The sequence below is a fragment of the Rhopilema esculentum genome, chromosome 11, assembly GCF_057945365.1.
Source record: "Rhopilema esculentum isolate cy_ngs chromosome 11, ASM5794536v1, whole genome shotgun sequence".
Classification (NCBI taxonomy): domain Eukaryota; kingdom Metazoa; phylum Cnidaria; class Scyphozoa; order Rhizostomeae; family Rhizostomatidae; genus Rhopilema; species Rhopilema esculentum.
This window is the reverse complement of record NC_142825.1, coordinates 4,136,453-4,155,051: the sequence shown is the minus strand read 5'-3', so window position 1 is coordinate 4,155,051 and position 18,599 is coordinate 4,136,453. Positions and strand designations below refer to the sequence as shown.

The 18,599-nt window shown below is 36.4% G+C and overlaps 1 protein-coding gene across 1 annotated transcript; it reads left to right on the top strand.

Annotated features, from left to right (window-relative positions):
* Positions 1-544: 544 nt before the first annotated feature.
* On the top strand, positions 545-17,679 carry LOC135693171 (uncharacterized). The gene is made up of 15 exons (XM_089111176.1): positions 545-951; positions 5,439-5,581; positions 6,378-6,501; positions 7,518-7,633; positions 8,595-8,646; positions 9,593-9,696; positions 10,228-10,336; positions 11,249-11,334; positions 11,838-11,887; positions 12,799-12,824; positions 13,081-13,164; positions 13,984-14,311; positions 14,892-14,977; positions 15,397-15,575; positions 16,302-17,679. The coding sequence occupies exons 1-14, from the start codon at positions 586-588 to the stop codon at positions 15,541-15,543; spliced, it is 1,821 nt and encodes a 606-aa protein (XP_088967302.1). The 5' UTR covers positions 545-585; the 3' UTR covers positions 15,544-15,575; positions 16,302-17,679.
* The last annotated feature ends 920 nt before the right edge of the window (positions 17,680-18,599 follow it).

Below are 18,599 nucleotides of genomic sequence, written 5' to 3'. Positions count from 1 at the left end.
AAGTACCAAAATGCTTGTCGTCGAAACGGAGTTCATGTAAAAAAGGTGTAGGGCTAAGAGAAGAGTGAACCATTTGTGTGTGGCTCCCCAAGTCCCCACCCAGTCGTTTTTCTAAAGGAAATAGAACAATTTTGGCCTACAGAACAGTGCTGCAAAAGCCCTACCATGAGAAAGATCGATTTCAGTATCCACAATAGCAGTTTTTTATAAATTGTTACTCTGTCGCTTAACAGCGCTAAACAAGTTTTTTCACAAGAAACATCTTTTAAGAATATTCTTTAATCCTTCTACTGAAATCGTTATACGAAAAACTCTGCCAGAGGAGATTGGCTGTTTTCGTCATTTCAAAGAAAGATAAGAAACCAAAATCTAAGAAACTGTTTCTATTTCAAGAATCATTTGCTAAAATAATCGCACCTAAACTCAAGAAAGCAAAAACAAATTTTTTTGGGACAAATGTTGTTTGAGAAAACGTTTTTACTCCCTATGGCTACGTGAGTGCTGCTCCGGCCGACCCCCACTTTGAGGTTATAAAGATCATCGTGCAACCAGACCGTCCAATTTGTATTTCATGCTCAATGTATAATGGCGACCAATGATGGCTCTTGCATGGAACTTGCACTCGAAGGAGAGCGGCTTTGTAAGAGTGGAGATTGTCGAAGTGGTGTTTCATATTTTGAGGCAGCTATCCAGAAAGGAACGGAGGATCTAAAGACATTGAGCGCCATATACAGTCAGCTGGGAAATGCCTACTTTTATTTGCAGGAATACGAGAAGGCACTGGAATTTCATAAACACGATTTGACATTAGCAAGAACTTTAGGGGACCGCATCGGGGAGGGAAAAGCGAGTGGAAATCTTGGGAATACTTTGAAAGTTCTCGGAAAATTCGAAGAAGCGATCGTTTGCTGTACAAGACACTTAGATATATCACGGGAGCTGAGAGACAAGGTAAGATGAATTCTGTTTCTGACGTGTTCCCTATTCGTATGTCAACAATACTTTAACAAAGATGTCTCGAAGAATACGTGGTTTTTTCTACCAAGATTTCAAAATGTTGACATGGCGCCTCCATAAAATGTGTAATCGAATTGGATCGTTAGAAAATGACCAGTAATGTATTTCGCCGTTTGAAACCATGTCTATTCTTCATAAACATAGGATTTTATGGCAAATTTTTCAAATGAACTGTTTAAATCGTCAAGCATCATTCATTTTCTGTCAGGTCCTCCTGCCTAAACAAACAGTAATTCCTACTTTCCTTTTTATGATCGCAAACTTAGTTTTGTGATCTATGAAAAAATATTTCACTGTGAGTGATACAAAGAACTGATATTTTCTCTGTCCGTAAAGGTGTTCATCGGGAAATTGGTCTGCTAAATAAATTAACATGCAGCCTTATTATTTCCCATAATGCGGCTTAATTGCAACTAATCAGAAACGAAGCCTTGGAGATTAGATGGGCTAGGAAAGGAAAAATCAGTTGAACATATAGCAGTTTGAGTTTTGGGTATTTAATAACAAATTTTTGCCTTGAAGATGTACGCATTGGTTATTTTTGTTTCAAATCAAGTATATAGACAAGTTTCATTTTTTTTAAATTCACCATTCATCATTTAATTGTTAATAGTCTGAGCTACAAGATGTATGTGAGCCTGGGGTAAGTTCCAGGATTGGCAAAAAATTTACCCAAATCAAGATATTTTACCAGTAAAATTAAAAAATGGTGCTCAGTTTAAGAAAATGTAATCATTTCTTTACAATATCTTTCACAATGAAGCTAAAAATCTTAAAATTTACAAATCAAAACCAGATTGAAAATCTCTATTGTGCTTATCTTTGTAGAACTGTTTAATGCAATACTTTTATTCAGCAGAAAATGTTACTTACATGTAACATGTTCCCAAAGAAAATTTTTTTTACAGCTATGTTATAAAGACATTGACTAATAAATAACTTTAGTTTATAAGTTAATCATCAGTAGAATAGAAATAAATCTGCTATCCACGATGATGATTTATTGATGCATGATAGCCTGTCAGATTAAACTGTATCCAAATAATAAAATTTTGATATGAAATTAAACTTTGAAGCTACGTTGTGCATCTGTTACATTTTAAATTGTTTACAATAATTAATGCATCCAAAATTCACATTTTAAAGAAATTTGTAAACAAATTCAAGAGTGGTGTTCAAAAGTGTGAAAAAGGTTTGGAACCCAAAGCAAGATTTTTGTTTTATGACTCTGTATACCTAATGATGCAATGCTAGAAGTACTGAAAAAGTCAAATTGTCTTTGTCAACAAAAAGATGGTATGGATTGGAATGATCTGAAAAATTGGAAATATAGAAGTGATATGTCCTTTTCAAGGCGTTCTGAATTTAGTATATAAAATACCAATTCTTATAAGGGTACATATATGTAATGATATAAATTGCCTCATTTTTTAGGCTGCACCTCTTGGGCTATCAACCTTAACTTAAGATTTTCAAATTCAAGGAATGATAAGCTCTAGCCACAAGCACCTTTATTTCTTTATTTTTTTTTAATTAATGGCATCTTGTTTTAACTTAAGGTCAAGGATGCCTTAGCCAGGTGGCAGCAGGGGTAGTGGCCCCTTGCCCTTGCAAAATTGAGCATTTTTTCTTTCTTCTACTATTTTTTTGCCCAGATTCTTGGCACTTTGCCCCTATTGCACTGTTTGGGTGCAGGCTTCCCTGCCTAAGGTAAAACAGATCAGCACTAATGACAATATTAATGAAAAACATTTTTTTGAAAACGTTTTTCTTTGACAAAGTGTTTCTTTATCATATCAGGGATAGGTAATCTTTCACAACGCAGTAACAGATTGGACTTATAGTGATTGAATCAATAATGATTAGATGGTTAATTATAATCAAAAACTGAATTTTATAATAGAAAGCTGGAACCCACACCCCCTATTCAAACATCAGCCCTTTTATAGCACTGGTCTTATTTATCCTTCCATCCCAACACAAGTTTTAATATGAAATTGATTAAAACATGCAATCTCAAATTTCTTTAATTGATTTTAACACCTTCATTGTAGCTAGTAAACAGTGTCTTGGTTATTAATTTCCTGCATTTATGGCTTTATCAAACACTTACTTACAGAAGTGTGTTTTCTTGTACCCCTTGCTGTTATGAGAAGACCAGAAGGCTGGAATAGGATACTACTTATGCAATAAAAATGTTTATGTTAGTTGTAATTGCATTTCCATTGATTTGCCAGATGGTTTGCAAGTCAGTGGCTGCCTTCTTGTTGATATACACTTGTGTTGAAAGTGCAATATCTTGCCAGTCCACGTAAAATTGGCATCCTTGTCAGCTTTCCCTACTTTCGTTGCTAGTTCAGTGTCATTTTGTTTCATGAATAAACTATTAAAACAAGCTAGGCCTAATTTGTATTGACAATATCTTTGGATTTGGTCTAAAAGAGAAGCATATGATTCTGAAGAGAGAATGAAGTCTTTTTACGTTGGCAGGAATTTTGTTATTATTTTGTTGCCCAGAGAAGACTTCATTTTGGGCGCTCTGTGCATGATTTAGGTCATGTGACTGCAGTTATCTAGCACAGTGTAAATGCAACAGTGGACAAAATTTGTGCAGCACAGTGTAATTGCAAATCAATCTGAACAAGTTTTATGCGGATAAATTTTATCCAGCACAGTGTAAACGGGGTCTTAATCAATTGCTTTTGGTTTCCTCTTGCATTTTGTCATGTTTTATGACAAATGAGGACTGTCTTTTTGTATTCATCTTTAAAAAAGCCGGTTGTGGGCTTAGCAGAATCATAATAATCATAAGAGAGCAAAAAATCATCATAAGAGAGCTGTTTGGCAACCATCACCTGGACCAAAATTCTTTAATCTTAAAGTATAGTGCTCCCTGTCCTAAAAATATCTCTTGGTTGAATAAGCAAATTTGTACCATTCAAAAAAGACCATGTTTGTGAACAAAGCAGGTGTTTCAGTAACAGGAATAATTATTTGTGTGGGCAGTAAAAACCATTACAGGACTTTTAGAGAAAAAACATGACCACATAGCTCATACTGATAGATTGGGTACGCATTTAAACTGTTTCTGTGTTTTTATGCAATTTTAAGATTAGATTGAATAGGAGAATATATTAAGGCTATTTGTGTTAGTTACAATAAACAAATGTGAAAAAGAGTCAGTGTTATTGTGAAACAAAGTTTGTTTATTTTTTCTACTGCTTTGTTTCCTACATTTTTAATGTTAAACAGTTTTCCTAGGCTTTGTCATTAATTCTCCATGCCTCTTCATTTTGGCAACTCGAGACTTGATGTTTTTATATGGTATGTTCCTGTATAGTGTGTTCTTAAAAGGTTTGTCTTTATAAAAAAGTGTGCAATTAGGGTTTTGCAGTGTCATAGAGAAGCGTGAAACCAGGGCTCCACGTTTTTGTATGGAGTTGAACTGATCCGTTTTGATACTCTTTGCAACGTAATTGCATCGTGGTCTGCCAAGCCTACGAGCTCGCATTTTAACTATGTAAATACCTTTCCTAAACAGCTGCAACAGAAAGCCGATTAATCGACAAATGAACATTGCTAAGCTATTTTGCAAAATAGTTGATTGAGGCGTGTGGCAATTTCGGGATACGTTGACGTCGCAATCAAAGGATGTTTTTGCAACGTATGAGACATGTGATAATCACCGGGAATAACAAATATTGAATTCGGATTAAAGAAGTCGTCACACTTGCATTTATGTCCAATTTTATTGAGGATCTGCAGAACGGCTTTCGTACTGGCCTCGTCGTACCTCTGTTGTCATTGTACTCAATTTAACTGTCATACTAGTCCAGTTAAAATGAGGAGCTCCTAAAACGGTGCAGGATATGATATGAGGATAGAGACATAAGTAGAATACAAAAAAGAAGCAGTAACCAAATTGAAAGAGTGACTTTTGCGAACCTTGAAAAGATCCTTAGCAGCAAAATGCAGGGCTAGTATGATAAAACCTAACGAATGAAAGTTTCTAAATGATAATGAAAATAAAAGTGTATAAACTAACGTTAATTACTGGATCATGTATAAAAATGTACTGCTAATAAACGTGAAGAAGCAGGTCGTACTTAGGGCTGTCACGTTGTCCAGTGTTTTTATTCAATAACATACTGGCTGTGTAAAGGCGAGACTTTCCCTTGATGAAACTCAATTTTTTGACGTAAGAAATAGAGCGTTTGAGTTTTTACAAAGCATTTGAGTTTAGTGATTGTTTACTCGCACCAAGCACAGATTTCTGCGATCCCGGCCTTAAAGTGTGATGAAGGGGATCCTAAGACAGAAAAATTTATTCCAAACTTATTGACTGTTGCGAGGAGAATATCTATGAGATCATTTTAGTAATTCTTATTGGCACTGCCTAAGACAGTCTTGTCATGTTACAGGTTGGTGAAGCACGTGCTCTGTATAACCTTGGAAATGTATACCATGCTAAAGGTAAACACCTGGGAAGGAGCAGACACAGGGATCCAGGGGATTTCCCAGAAGAAGTTAGATTTGCCTTGGAGAGAGCTGTTGAATTCTATGAGTAAGTTCATTCTTTGTCCATGGCTGACTGATAATATTTTTGGGAAGAAGGTTTTGTGGATGGAGGAGAAAACACACGAGGAAAACAACAAAAATAGTCCTGCCATTTCATTATTGAATTAACAAATGGACAAAACTTTCCATTAAGAAGATATCGAAGGGACCATGCCCCCCTGGCTCCTCTCTACTCTCTGCCTTGGAGTAGAATAGTTGGGATTTAAATGAAGTGAGCAGATTCAGTCGTGTTCCTTTCAGGGGGTTATCCCTGGCGACTGTTAGATCAAAGAATTTCAACGGAACTTATGCAGTAATAAGTAGTTTCTTGAACTTAGCATCTAGCGCTTCTACCTAAAATCCCTTTTGTCGAAGATGTTTAGTTTCATCACCTGTACAGGTCTGTGGGCGTAAGAATCAACACAAGTCCCAATCACAAATCAATCTTAACATAAGACTGAGTGGGTGTTAAGACTGACAGAGACGATTGGACTTGCAGGAGCTTTATTCCCTTCCCCATTCAATATTCCTGAAGATTCAAGAATAAGTTCTTTAAATCCTAAACAGCACAGTAGTTGCTAATTAGGGCTCTCTCCTATGTATCATTTCATCTGATGCCTCGTAAAATCTAAAAGTAAGATCGGTTTGGAAACCCAATGCCTTTTGGCAAGTGGATTTCCTGTCTTGCAAAGGTAATATTTTAAAAAATGTCCCAATCTGTCCACTTCTCAAGACACGACTTTTCCTTATCGTTATATTTGGTGCAGTTTGACATGACGAGCTTCAATGTTTTGTTTCACCAGGGCAAATTTGGTGCTAGTGCGCGAACTAGGTGACCGAGCAGCTGAAGGAAGAGCTTTTGGAAACCTTGGCAATACTCACTATTTGCTGGGAAATTTTGACAAAGCAGTCCAGTATCACGAAGAGGTAACTCGGTTTTTATTTGAAGAAAAATGAAAGGCTATTGGCACCTGTAGGGTGAAGTACCCCCTGAGTAAGCAAGCATAGGTGAACGGTACCTATTTGTATTAGGATCCATTTATCCATTGTCAGCTTCTGCCTCTGCGTCAGTCAGACTGAAACTGATCCTTGGCTTGTCATGGCCTACGGTGAACCAGACATTTGTTTTAAAAAAAGACCTGTCTTAAGTGATATCAAATCGTGTACATCCCCACGTTCATCACCTATAGGTGTCTCTCAGCTGATTACAGCACGTATTTCACACGAAGATTTAGCGTGTAACTTCCTTGATCCACGCTTATCTGCGAATTTTGATATTTCCAAGAGCATCCGACAGAGCTTTTTCCTTATCTGAATAATCCTGGTCATCCACGTTCTTCTCACTGTAACATGTGTCCTTGCATATTTTTGATGACCAGCTCTTGATAGTTTAAAAATTGTACTTGAATTCCAAAAAAAATTGTACCTTCTTAAAGTTTTGATATGCTTCTTTGGAAACTAACTTCTCCTAACATCCGATTTTGTCACTTCCTCCCTGTCTCTTTCTTTTTGGAAGTCTGTTGCCCGAAATTTCTAAGAAATGTATCAATAAGAAGAGTTAATATCACCATTGAAAACAAAGAGAGGTCCGCTGAAGACCCATAATGGCTGGAGACCCCATCATGGCTCCAATTTTAATTCTGATTCGAAGCTCTGAATCATCTTGCATTGGGTTCTTGACAAGCTAAAAAAATTAGGCCCGCACCTTTAGAAGCCCGATCCGTAATACACTTCTCGGTCCCTGTTCTGCCCTCCTGTGCAAAGTGACATTGATGTGTTGTGTTTCTGACGTTTTGATAACCATAAAAAATGTAGTTAAAGCCATATGAAGTTTGTTCCTAACTTGATTCTTAGACTGAAAACTTAAATCTCAAAGAGGCCTTATTTAAAGGATGTTTGCGTGGTAATTAAATTATTTTGATAAATATTTGGCTATTTTCCAGCGACTGATGGTAGCAAGACAATTTAGTGACAACTCAGCCGAAAGGAGGGCCTTTAGCAATTTGGGAAATGCTCATGTTTTCCTAGGGGAGTTTGAAATTGCTGCAGAGTATTACAAGTAAGTATCGTAGCTGCATCCTTTTGTAACGTCATCTTAGAAATGCAAAAAGAAACAGTACTTCTGGTACATGTTGAGTTGTACATCCCTGTCGCTGACACCTGCTTTTGGTGTCCTTTATGGTTTATAGTCTATCCTATTTGGTATCCTTTAAGTATATCCTTTTTAACCAAGTTATGCTTTCTGCTGAAGCGAATGACGCATTGTAACCTCTGTATTCAAAATCTTGCTAGTTATTCCAGTGTGATGATATGACGCTCCATTACAACAATAATATGAATTTCTAGTTCAGCGTAAAATTACTCAAACCTTTGATGACCTCTACGCAGGCACTGTATCAATTTCACTTTTAAATTTGAACTGAATTTTCAGAATTTTCAACCTGGATGTGTATCATATAGAAGAGCGTATTGACGAACCAAGCTTTAAGTTAAGGGTTAATGAGCAGTTGCAGAACGACTATGGCTGCATATATGTAGATGACCTCTTGATACGGTCCCCTAAATAGCTATGTATTGCAAGTAAAGTCATTCGAGCAGCTGACAATCTAGTGTTGCGGTGTTCGAAAGTAATACCCACGGCTCCTCCACGCGAGTTCTCGTTGTTTACTGTGACGATTCCTTCTTATGTGAAAAATCGCTCAACTTATTTTCAGTTACCGAAATCCCCTACTTGAATCTGATAAGGAAATTATGTTCTAGTTTTACGCCTAGTCTGTCGGATTTTGTGTTAATCATATAGTTGTTTTTTGCATAATCTTAGCTAGGGAATCATTTTACCCGCAGCTGACACTGTAATTAGCATACTATTCTTAAAGTTGAGTTTTTCCTTCATCGTGTCATTCCGCTATTATCCTCGTTGAGCTCCGAACCCAGACGTTTGATGTTTCATTCCTGAGCTGATTTTATCGTATTTACCAAGTTTAAGCGATAAATATTAAGTTGGAACATTTGCACCACAGGAAAACGTTGCAGATTGCGCAAACACTTGGAGATCGTGCCATCGAAGCCCAGGTTTGTTGAATTTGCAAAGGGTCAAAACTGCTCAGTTTATTTTAACGTTTTCTTAACTTTTCTATTTGGTTACATTTAGCAACGGTTATACAAGGTCGACAATTGTTTGTCACAGTCGATAATCCTAAAGTGAATTTTGCGTCCTTACGTGCAAGTTAACATTTTATTTGAATGGTGACAGGTTGTTTTGTCCTCAAAGATTATGCTGGCTTTTATGGTTGCATTTTAACGACACAAGTACTGCTTTAACAACAAAGTCATTGAGTCATAACAAGCAAAGAAATATCCATTGTAAGCTGTAATTTGAGCCAGCTTTAAAGGTCGAAGACCAGGCACCAGCAACGTCTTGTTTCGATGTACAAAGAAATACCCTTTTTAAACTGAACAAACAGAATATTTACGCACTACACTTCGTTGTTTCGGCTATCCCGCAATAGCCGAATCGAAGGACTTCTCTGTACTAATTATGCATCCTCTAATCAAAACATGCTTGTGTTCCCCAAGAACCCGTTGTGGCCTTGACGGGATAAGTCTTAATGAGCTAGAATTTCTTGTGAAGCGAAGTCAGTTCCCAATACATTTACGTGTTGTGAGTTGTCGTTTTTGTGTCGTGCGTTGTATCTTGGTTTAATATCTTCACTTAGTGCGGTTCTCGTGTTCTTTTTACAAGCACTCGTGTGTTTGACATTGGCTGCTGGAGATAAGCGTCAAAGTCACCTGTCTGATTTGGATTGTGATGTCCATGGATAAACATTTCACTCTAAATATTCTTGTATTATATCCTTTGTTAAATGGCTTTTAGTGATTGCTTCGCCTTGATATAAATAAAAGGTTTCAGCATCAACCTGCTTCAGCATAATCTTATCAAACTAGTTTAAAACGTAAAGCAGCGTTTTCACGAATGTTACGCACAATGATTTACGCCATTATCGTATTTGCTTCGCAGGCCTGCTACAGCTTAGGCAACACGTACACGCTTCTAAAGGCATTCGAAAAAGCAACTGATTACCACTTACGTCATTTAGCGATTGCAAAAGAGCTTGGTGATAGGTATGGTATGATAATAAATGCACCATAATATAATATGACAGAAAGATAGTATTAATAAGTACAATATTTAAAGATGGACCATAAAATTATGTAATATGACACGATAAAATATATTATCAGTATTCGCGGTACATTCTAAATGGAAGTTATCTATGACTTATGATTGGTTTGATCAGCAGCGGGAGATTCCCAACTGTTCTCTTTTCTTGGAATTAAACTCCATATGCTTCAAGTTGTCGGAATATGAAAATATTTATGTCTGTTAATCTCTTACCTCTTGGGTAGAAATTTATTTAGCCTATTTTACTCCACAACATATTTTATTTCTCAAGTTTATTTTGGTAAGGCTAAAAAAGGTTTTTTTGGAAACATAAAAAGTTTTTGTTCCTCGCCATGATAATAAATGTCGGTTCAAGGGTGGTTCTGATGTAGCAATTTACTTAAAGAACTTTGCAATTTTGGCCTAGCTCTTCAGTTGCGTTACTAAAGCTATTTTGCACAAATGCAAGATGTTAATTCTGTTCTTTATAGGGTTGGTGAAGGTCGAGCTTATTGGAGTTTGGGGAATGCCTACACAGCCATAAGCAAACACGAAGTGGCCCTTGGCTATGCTGAGAAACATTTAATTATTTCAAAAGAGGTGAGGTTCATTTCAAGGTGTTTTTATCAAGATAAAGAGATTGAATTTAACGTATGACGCACTTTGTTAAATGTAAAAAATTATACGCTGATTGGGAATATAGGTGTGCTTGTAGACTACAAAAACTTTTGATACTTCCGAAAAAACCTTTTTTTGCTTAACCAAAAAAAAATTGATAAATAATATATATTGTGGAGTAAAAAGGGCTGCTGAAACAAGCTTCTTATAACAGTTATTTGAAGCTTATTGGCAGATTTTCCATCTTTCCTTTTACGTCAATGACAATGATTTAATCATTAAGGAAATCTCAGGTCAAAAATGTGACGTTCAGCGAAATTCTATCAGTAACTTGCCAATGGTTGTCAATGATTAAATATTGCAAGTACGTTTGAAATTTCAAAGCTAAGAACTCTCACGACCATCTTGGGGTCTGGGAAGTGTTATTTGCAGGACCTGGACGAGGTATAGCAGCATGTGACTTGTTTAACCAGCTTTGTTAAAGTTAGAATTTTTATATCATTCAGTCTTGCTTCAGTCCAGGCAATATTCCGATGGGTTTCCTTCGCAAGTTGCCTGTTTATTCAATGCATTTGTTTCTCAGCAGCTCTAAACCATAGCATTTTGCTAGATTACTACAGTATTCTTCGACGAGCATTTAACACTGTTTTGTTTTCCTTTTCGTCAGGACAAATATGTAGCTTGTTGCACATGCTAGGGTATGACCGAGCTGTAACTTAGTTACAGCAAAAACACAGTTTGCTTTTAGACCATCGCACGTTTCCTTCCAAATTAACATCAAATCTTCAATTTCTGCCATTGCTAATGCAGGTGGTCGCGTTTTTAGTGGCATTATGTAAGACTTGTCACTGCAAGAAAAAACACAAGCTTCAATTCTGTATGTTTTCAATTTAGGTTGGTGACAGGACCGGTGAACTCACTGCCGAAATGAACATCGCTGACTTAAAAATTGTTCTTGGTATCACAGATCAAAAGGGAGAGTATGTATGGTACTAATAATTGTAATGATAATTATCCCCCAAACACACTTAGTGCTGTTATCAACGAAAGCCCCGTCTCTTGTTATGTGTTTGTGTGATATGTGGGTTTTGTCCCTCTTTTTATAGCTTTAATTGCAAAAATAGTTTTTAAGATCAATTGCATAAGACAATTGCAAAATCATTATAATAAATCGAAGGGTTTGATTTTGTCGTTCTGTAAATATTGAAAGTGACTTTTCTTTAACTCAAGGAGCGTTTTTGAAGAAGCACTGAGTGCATCAACGTTTCTTTTCAAAATAGCCATCATCATATTGTTACGTCATGAACTCATTGATCTGCAAAGGTCGGCTTCTTCATGGAATTTTTCCCTAATTTCCTCCCCACCATTGCTTACTTCTCATGATATTTGTTTAGATACTACTCAAGGGAAGATTACGTTTTACACACAATTTTGACTTTTTTTTGCAATAATTGTTGCAATATAGTATTTTACAAATTGCTAGGACTACAAGCACGGCTTCGGTTGCGCAAATTCCAAAGGTTTTTGCACCAGGTAGGTCCAGATCTTAATTGCATTAATTAATAAGTATTGTCTAAAGATTTTGAATTGTAAATCAAATACCACCCTTCAAAGTCGGCTTGCAAGTATCTACAAATATTATCTTTGTGGTTTTTATAAGAGAGTGAAGAGTTGTAAAATTTTTCTTCATCTTTGTGGCTGTACAGATATGTTCTTTAACCTGTTCCTACCTTTGTTTAATTATGGATGATGACATACTTTTCTTTAGCTTGTTCGTTTGGATCAGATTGTACGTTTTCTTGTAAAAGGAAAAAAGTTTGAAAAAAGGATGATGAGATTTCTATGAGATTAAGAAAATAGCAGGAAAAGCCTGGAAATTAGTTACAATTAAACATTTTAAAAGTATGACTTCTCACAGAGCAGTATTTGAAATACACCAGCCTCTTTACTTACAAAAAAAATCACCATGAGCAAATATGAAATATAGATTTTATATATATACTTTTTCTTTTCTCTTTTTTATATTACTTTCGGTTTGAAATATCATTGTATATAGGGCTTTTATTCCATTTGATATAATTTACTGGGTTAAGCGGTATGTAATTTTGTCGCTTCAACCCTGTTTAAATAGTTAAAAATGAAATGAAGTGTAATTGAATTAATACGTTGAAATTTTGTTTGTTTCGAGAAAATTTGTGCTAAGGCCTACATTTATTTAAATTCAGGTTTATCAAACAGGCAACTTACTTAAAAATACTTGAAAAATTTAGGCTCAGAATTTTCATACTTTTAAACAGGTTAGTTAGCCTGTCGCTTCATTTAAGTGAGTTTCTTGTTTGCGGGTTTTCGCTATATTTTATTTCCTCTTTATATCCTATGTCATATGCAATATACCCTTATATAACTTTTCTCTTCATTCATCCTCATTTTCTCATGTTTTTCAGCTGTTCAAAACAGCAACCATGTAACGGCAAGTATTTTCATTCATTAATAATCACGGGCAAATTTTTTCGCTTAATAGAAAATGTACGAAATGTATTAGCAAAAGGAGGAAATTTGTATCTAAATTCTCTAATGAAGTTAATTGCCTAGAATCGACTAGATGTCAGTCTAAGTATTTCATTTGTTTATCTGTTCTTCCGTATTATCTAGTAATTCATACTTGTGTCTTTTCTAGGTTTTCTTAACAGGTTATCTCAATTATAATCTGGTCTTTAATTTTTTAGAATGGTACTGAAAATCTGACTACACATTCTGATAACCGCGCGCTTTCTCAAGGTGACGTCAGAGTTAGAGTGCGAGCAGACCAGGTGAGCTGCAAATAGGATTGAAATCTCTGATGGCCGTCTGATGGCCGATGACTGATGGCCTAATGGCAGAAAGCATATTGATGTAGAATGTCTTTCAAATATTTGATAAGAAACATATCCCAAAGTGAATATAATCTTAATTTGGCTAACAAGGAGGCTTCTCCTTTCCCATTCCCAAAACTCTTGAAAACTAATTCTTACACAGACAGGTCTTTCCCGCTCCATATCAGCGCCATCAACTGACATTTCCTACCATCTAAAACATTGCTGTGGTTTAGACTTTAAGCGGGTTTCAGGGAAGTAGCACTTATTCCAACGACCGTCACAGTACGTCTCCACTGAAAACAACACCACAATAACATGCATGAGACTTTTGTGCGTCATATGATGGAACAAGAAAAACCTCTTTGTTGCACAGACCAAGTCGACATTCGATTTTGTCGCTATTTCTTGTATTGTCTTTCGCAAAATTTGCAATTTCGCTTTGTTTATTTAACCTTAAATTAACTGTTAGCTCCTTTTTTGTTTGATATACAATATCGCATCTTCTTTAAGTTCTAAGTACTGTTTTAAATTAATAGGAAGGTAATTCATGCCAATTCTTTAACTTCTGGCTTTGTTTCTTTATTGCAAAGTCGTAGAAAGTGCCACATTTTAACAAAGTTTTCGGTTTGAAAAATCTTAGGCCTAGAGAGTGATGTTCATGTTGATCGAAGGTCTTAGGTGTCGGTGATACTAAATGTCATGCGGCCCCGACGTCATGTATATGCCTTGTATGTGAAGTCATTAGACTGGAGCTTTTCCCAATGTTCTTGGCAGAGCTTAGATTCGTCGTTGGAAGAAGGGCCTGGGAATGACTTCTTGGACATGCTGATGAAAGCTCAAGGGGGAAGAATGGATGATCAGCGATGTGAGTTGCCGCGAAATGGACAGCGGAATCCAGGAAACCAGGCAAACGCATCGCTTGACAGCAGACCTCCGACTCAACGCAACAATTCGCAGCCAAATAACAGTCTACAACCCCCGTCGGAAATGAAGCCTAGTGTTAGTACTGAGAACTTGTTTGACATTCTGCAAAGAGTTCAAGGGAGTCGTATAGATGAGCAGCGGTTTTCAATGCCTCCTCTGCCTGGCCTTGATCCTGCACGTATGTTTTTATCTCAAGGAATTTTATCTTGACCTTCCTTTGCTACAAATGTCTGCGTTTAATTGAATCTGCCTACCCTTTTAAATCTGATTGCCATGTAGGCTTCTGATTAGCCTTTCTCAATCTACAACTATAGAACAGTTGATCGCATCGAGCGTGAGACTTAAGTAGCAACTTGGAACTGTCCTGTTCTATACATCAAAAGCATCAATCCACAACAAGTTATATTTCTGAATCACATTTTCGATACTCATTCTGAAGTTGCCCATTTTGTGGAGTGTTTGCTGGCCTCAAACCCTTGTCTATTCAAGAAACCCAGAATAGCTGTTCCAAAGGAAGTTAATCAGATGGAAAAACACTAGTTGATTAGTTTCATTTTAAATTTTCTATTAATAATCCTCTGTATAATCCCTTCTTTGGTCACATCGTAAAATCCATAAACATTAGTACTGTCAATTATAGATAAATAAATAATATTAATAATGTAATAAATAGTTCATAAATATGTTAATGAATAGTGTAACTTGTACCTTTAATACAAGCAAAAATCGTAGACATTGCGAATATGTTTTAATTTTAGTGCGAGAGCAGCTCATTACGAAGTCAAAAGAAAAACAGTCGACTGTTCCAGATGACTCATTTCTTGACATGCTTATGCGATGTCAGGTAAGTTGGCTTCAGTCTTGGTCAGTTGCTTCGTCAGCCAGTGATTATCAGGTTGGACAGCTTGTCAGTTCCGTTAAGACTCTGCCCGGTTAAGACTAAGCCCAGTTAAGACTCAGCCTAGTTGAGACACAGCCTAATTGGGGCCCAGCCTCAGAACTGAACGTATTAACCTAAAAAGGGCCTTCGACTTGATGAAGAGGGACTTAGTTCTTACACTTAGTTCTTTTAGATGCTTAGTTGCATCATTTCTGAAGCCTGAAAGTAGTTGTTATTGTTTCTAAATTCCTAGGGTACTTATTTCTTTCCACTGTTTTGATGGATTAGCTATTTTCATGTTTTCATCACTTTTACATCATCCCTTGCGCTTTTTATCAAATAGGTCAGCTCAGTATGTAACTCCCTTTTTCCTCCCTATTCAGGCCACACGAATGGAAGACCAAAGATGTGATTTCCCTTCTGTTCCCCGTGGTCCAACCGTGCCGGATGAAGATTTCTTCAGCCTTATACTGAGGCTTCAGTCGAAGCGCATTAACGATCAACGAGTTAATTTCCCGAGCAGGAAGTAAGGCAGATTATGCCTATTCATCACTGTGACATGGTGAGGCCTAAACCGATCTTTTTTATATTCCTAGCAAGTGTTTCTTTTAAAGTGAAAAGTGAAGGAGGAAAGGTTGGAAGCTCAGCACAGACTTCGTTAATTTTTTGAGGCAGTATTGAAAAAATAATATTTTACAGCTTCCTAACAAAGGTGAATGAGACTTCGCAAAATCATTGAAACGCAAAAAGGGCACATGATTATTTAAGATATTACCAAACTGCCTTTTTTCAAATCCGTGGCCCTTTTTCTTAATGACATAAATGCTTCTTCGCCTCTCAGAAAACGTGGACCCACTTTTCACTGATTCCAAGTTTTCTTTCACAGAAAAGAGCTATCTCTTTGCTTGATTTGGAAAACTGGGCACTTTAGGAACACATTCGATTTCTAAAAACTAGAGGACTGTTTGATTCTTGAATAAAAAATGCATACGCCCTTCACAGTACCCTTGCTGTTTGATTCGCAAAGACACATTTTCCTTTGATACACTTGTAGCAGTCTGACGTTGTTGGTTCATATACTTTCCTTAAAAGTTCCGTGAATCTTTTTTAATTAAACGTGCAGAACACACAGAGCGTGTAAGAGAGGTTGTTTTATGACTTTTGCTTCTGCATAAGTTTACAAAATCTGCTAGTATCACTACAAAAAATTAAGATTTTAATTCCAAATGCTTTGAGTATCAGTTAAACTTTTACGTAAAAAATCAATATCTACACATTTGCTTTTCAGTAATTTTCAACATCAATATCAAGTCACTTGGGTTTTGCAGTGACTGCTCTCCTACCAGTGACATCACACGATAATCGACATTTACAGAGGAATTAATACAGGGCTACTTCAACGCCTCTCCTCAAATTAATCGTGGATTTGGAAAAATAAAAACCCAATCTGCTCTACTTGCATATGGTCAAGGATTTCTCTCCTGAAGAACACGCTAGAAGCATCATACTTGTGTTGGCTGCTATGTATGTTTAAACTAAATATAAGACTTACTTTCTGAAAGCATTGGCTTCGTGGCTACGTTGTCTTTTAATTGCAGTAAGAAACGTATACTTCAAGCATGGTGACTTGTAACAGATCCTTGTACTAAGCGCTATTTTTTGTTTATATGGAGGATGTTTAGTTTTAGATACGAGGCTGATTTTGAGAGAGAGGCAATAAATTTTCTTGTATAAAGAATTTGAGCTCTTGTCTCGGATTTTATCAGTGATATATTTTATCAGTGATATATTTTATCGCTGATATTGTTTTCAGCAAGAGATATTATCGAAGCGGCTATAAAACAATTTCCTAAAACAACATAAACTGGGGACAAACAGTCAAAGTTAGGCTATGTCATGTCTAGGTCATTGAAATGGATCAATGTCACAGAGAAAGTACCAACAAAGCTACATTTACCATTAGGAAGAGAAACAATTTTTGTTATGAAATCGCCATTACGTTTATGCTCATTTGAAATACCAAGAGCTAAAGAGATTCCATCTAATATTTTGTGCATGAACCTGTATTTGGTAGCCTACCTATAGGCTATTTCCCTATTTTTTTCCTTCGTAGAGTGTTCACCCAGGCTAGAACTGGCTGATTACGAATTCATATCTTGTGACCATTATGAATATCTCCAAGGCCTTTCCAAGTTGTTCATTTTATATCTTTCAATACTATAACAAAACATCATTATAATATAGTCGATGAGGACCTACAACTGGGCTTTAAATCATTTTCACTTTTGAAATATGTTTCAATCACGCAAAGGGAATTTCCCTTGATAGTTGATATGTTATTTCTTCTCTGTATGCTAAGTATTACTATCGTTTCTTTAAACCAATTCAAAGGTGCAGCTATGACGCTGTCCTTTTAATCAAGCAACCCTTCCTGACATGTTCCAACATCGTGCTAACTGAAACATTTTGCTACGTGTTCATTTTCGGTTAGCTTTAGAAGTATGCGTCGCTCATTAAATATCACCCAGTATATACGATTTTAAATCTGTGTGTAGTTATTATATGAAAAAATGTAAAGATTAGGTTTGTGCTTTTAATTTGTTATAACAGTTGTATAGCTATGTCAATCTTCTGAAATTTTCTGATAGCATTTGTTACAGATACAAGCTATTCTTTGTTTTATTCTTTTCTGCGTGGATCCGGAATTTTTAAACCCCTTTAGACTTTGCTTATGGCATTTTACAAGGAAGGAAACTACATTACAGATAAGATCTTATAAAAAAGTTGCTGACGGGGGTAGTAAGGCTCCAGATAAAGGCTCCAAACATTTATGGTCCACAACACAGGCACCGTGCAGCTTTGTCGAAATTTCGTCTCAGAAGAGAGTTCGTCTTAAGAGAAAGCGAATTATTGTAACCTGAAAAGCCTTGAGAGTAGAAATAATGCGAAACTTCAAACATTGTTGGCAAATAGCCTATTGCCTTTAAGGTAATATAATAAAATATGCAAACACTTGATGAGTTATGGAAGTGAAATTTTGTAAGCCGCATGCGTTTGGATTTCTTTTTGATCATATCCTCATCTAATTTTTTGTTTTAGAGCTTGTCAAAATCACAGCAGTGCTTTGTTTTGCGAAGCTGAAGCAGTGATTATTCAGATATATAAAGCGGATATTGGAGAAAGCAGGTTGCAGGCAGTTGTCCATGCCAATTCTTCTAACAAAAAAACCATCCGAGGTCGCAAACGATCTGTTCAGCATGCAGTCTAGATGTAAACTTTTGTTTTTTATGCTTTTTTGCAGCTGGCTTTTTGCAATCTTGCTGCATTCAGCTGCATTCTTGCATTTCTATAGATGCACTGCCATCGCCTTCCCTGTTCCTCCCTGTTCCCTGTTCAGCGCAATGCTGATTGGCTATTTCCCAACTGCGCTCTTGAAGTCGCAATCTCCCAATGTGTTACCACATGCATAAACGACAACAAAGGATGGCTTTTATAAATTGGCCGGATACCCTGAAAAAAGTCAGACTGGTTAGATGCAGAATAAATGTCAGTCAAAATCTAATGACATCGAATTAAATGTAACACC

Excerpts from the sequence above, each read along its gene's own strand:
- LOC135693171 (XM_089111176.1), top strand. The coding sequence starts at position 586 with ATGGCGACCAATGATGGCTCTTGCATGGAACTTGCACTCGAAGGAGAG. Across the intron at positions 11,335-11,837 it reads ATCACAGATCAAAAGGGAGA|GACTACAAGCACGGCTTCGG; the intron begins GTATGTATGGTA and ends ACAAATTGCTAG. Across the intron at positions 11,888-12,798 it reads TCCAAAGGTTTTTGCACCAG|CTGTTCAAAACAGCAACCAT; the intron begins GTAGGTCCAGAT and ends CATGTTTTTCAG.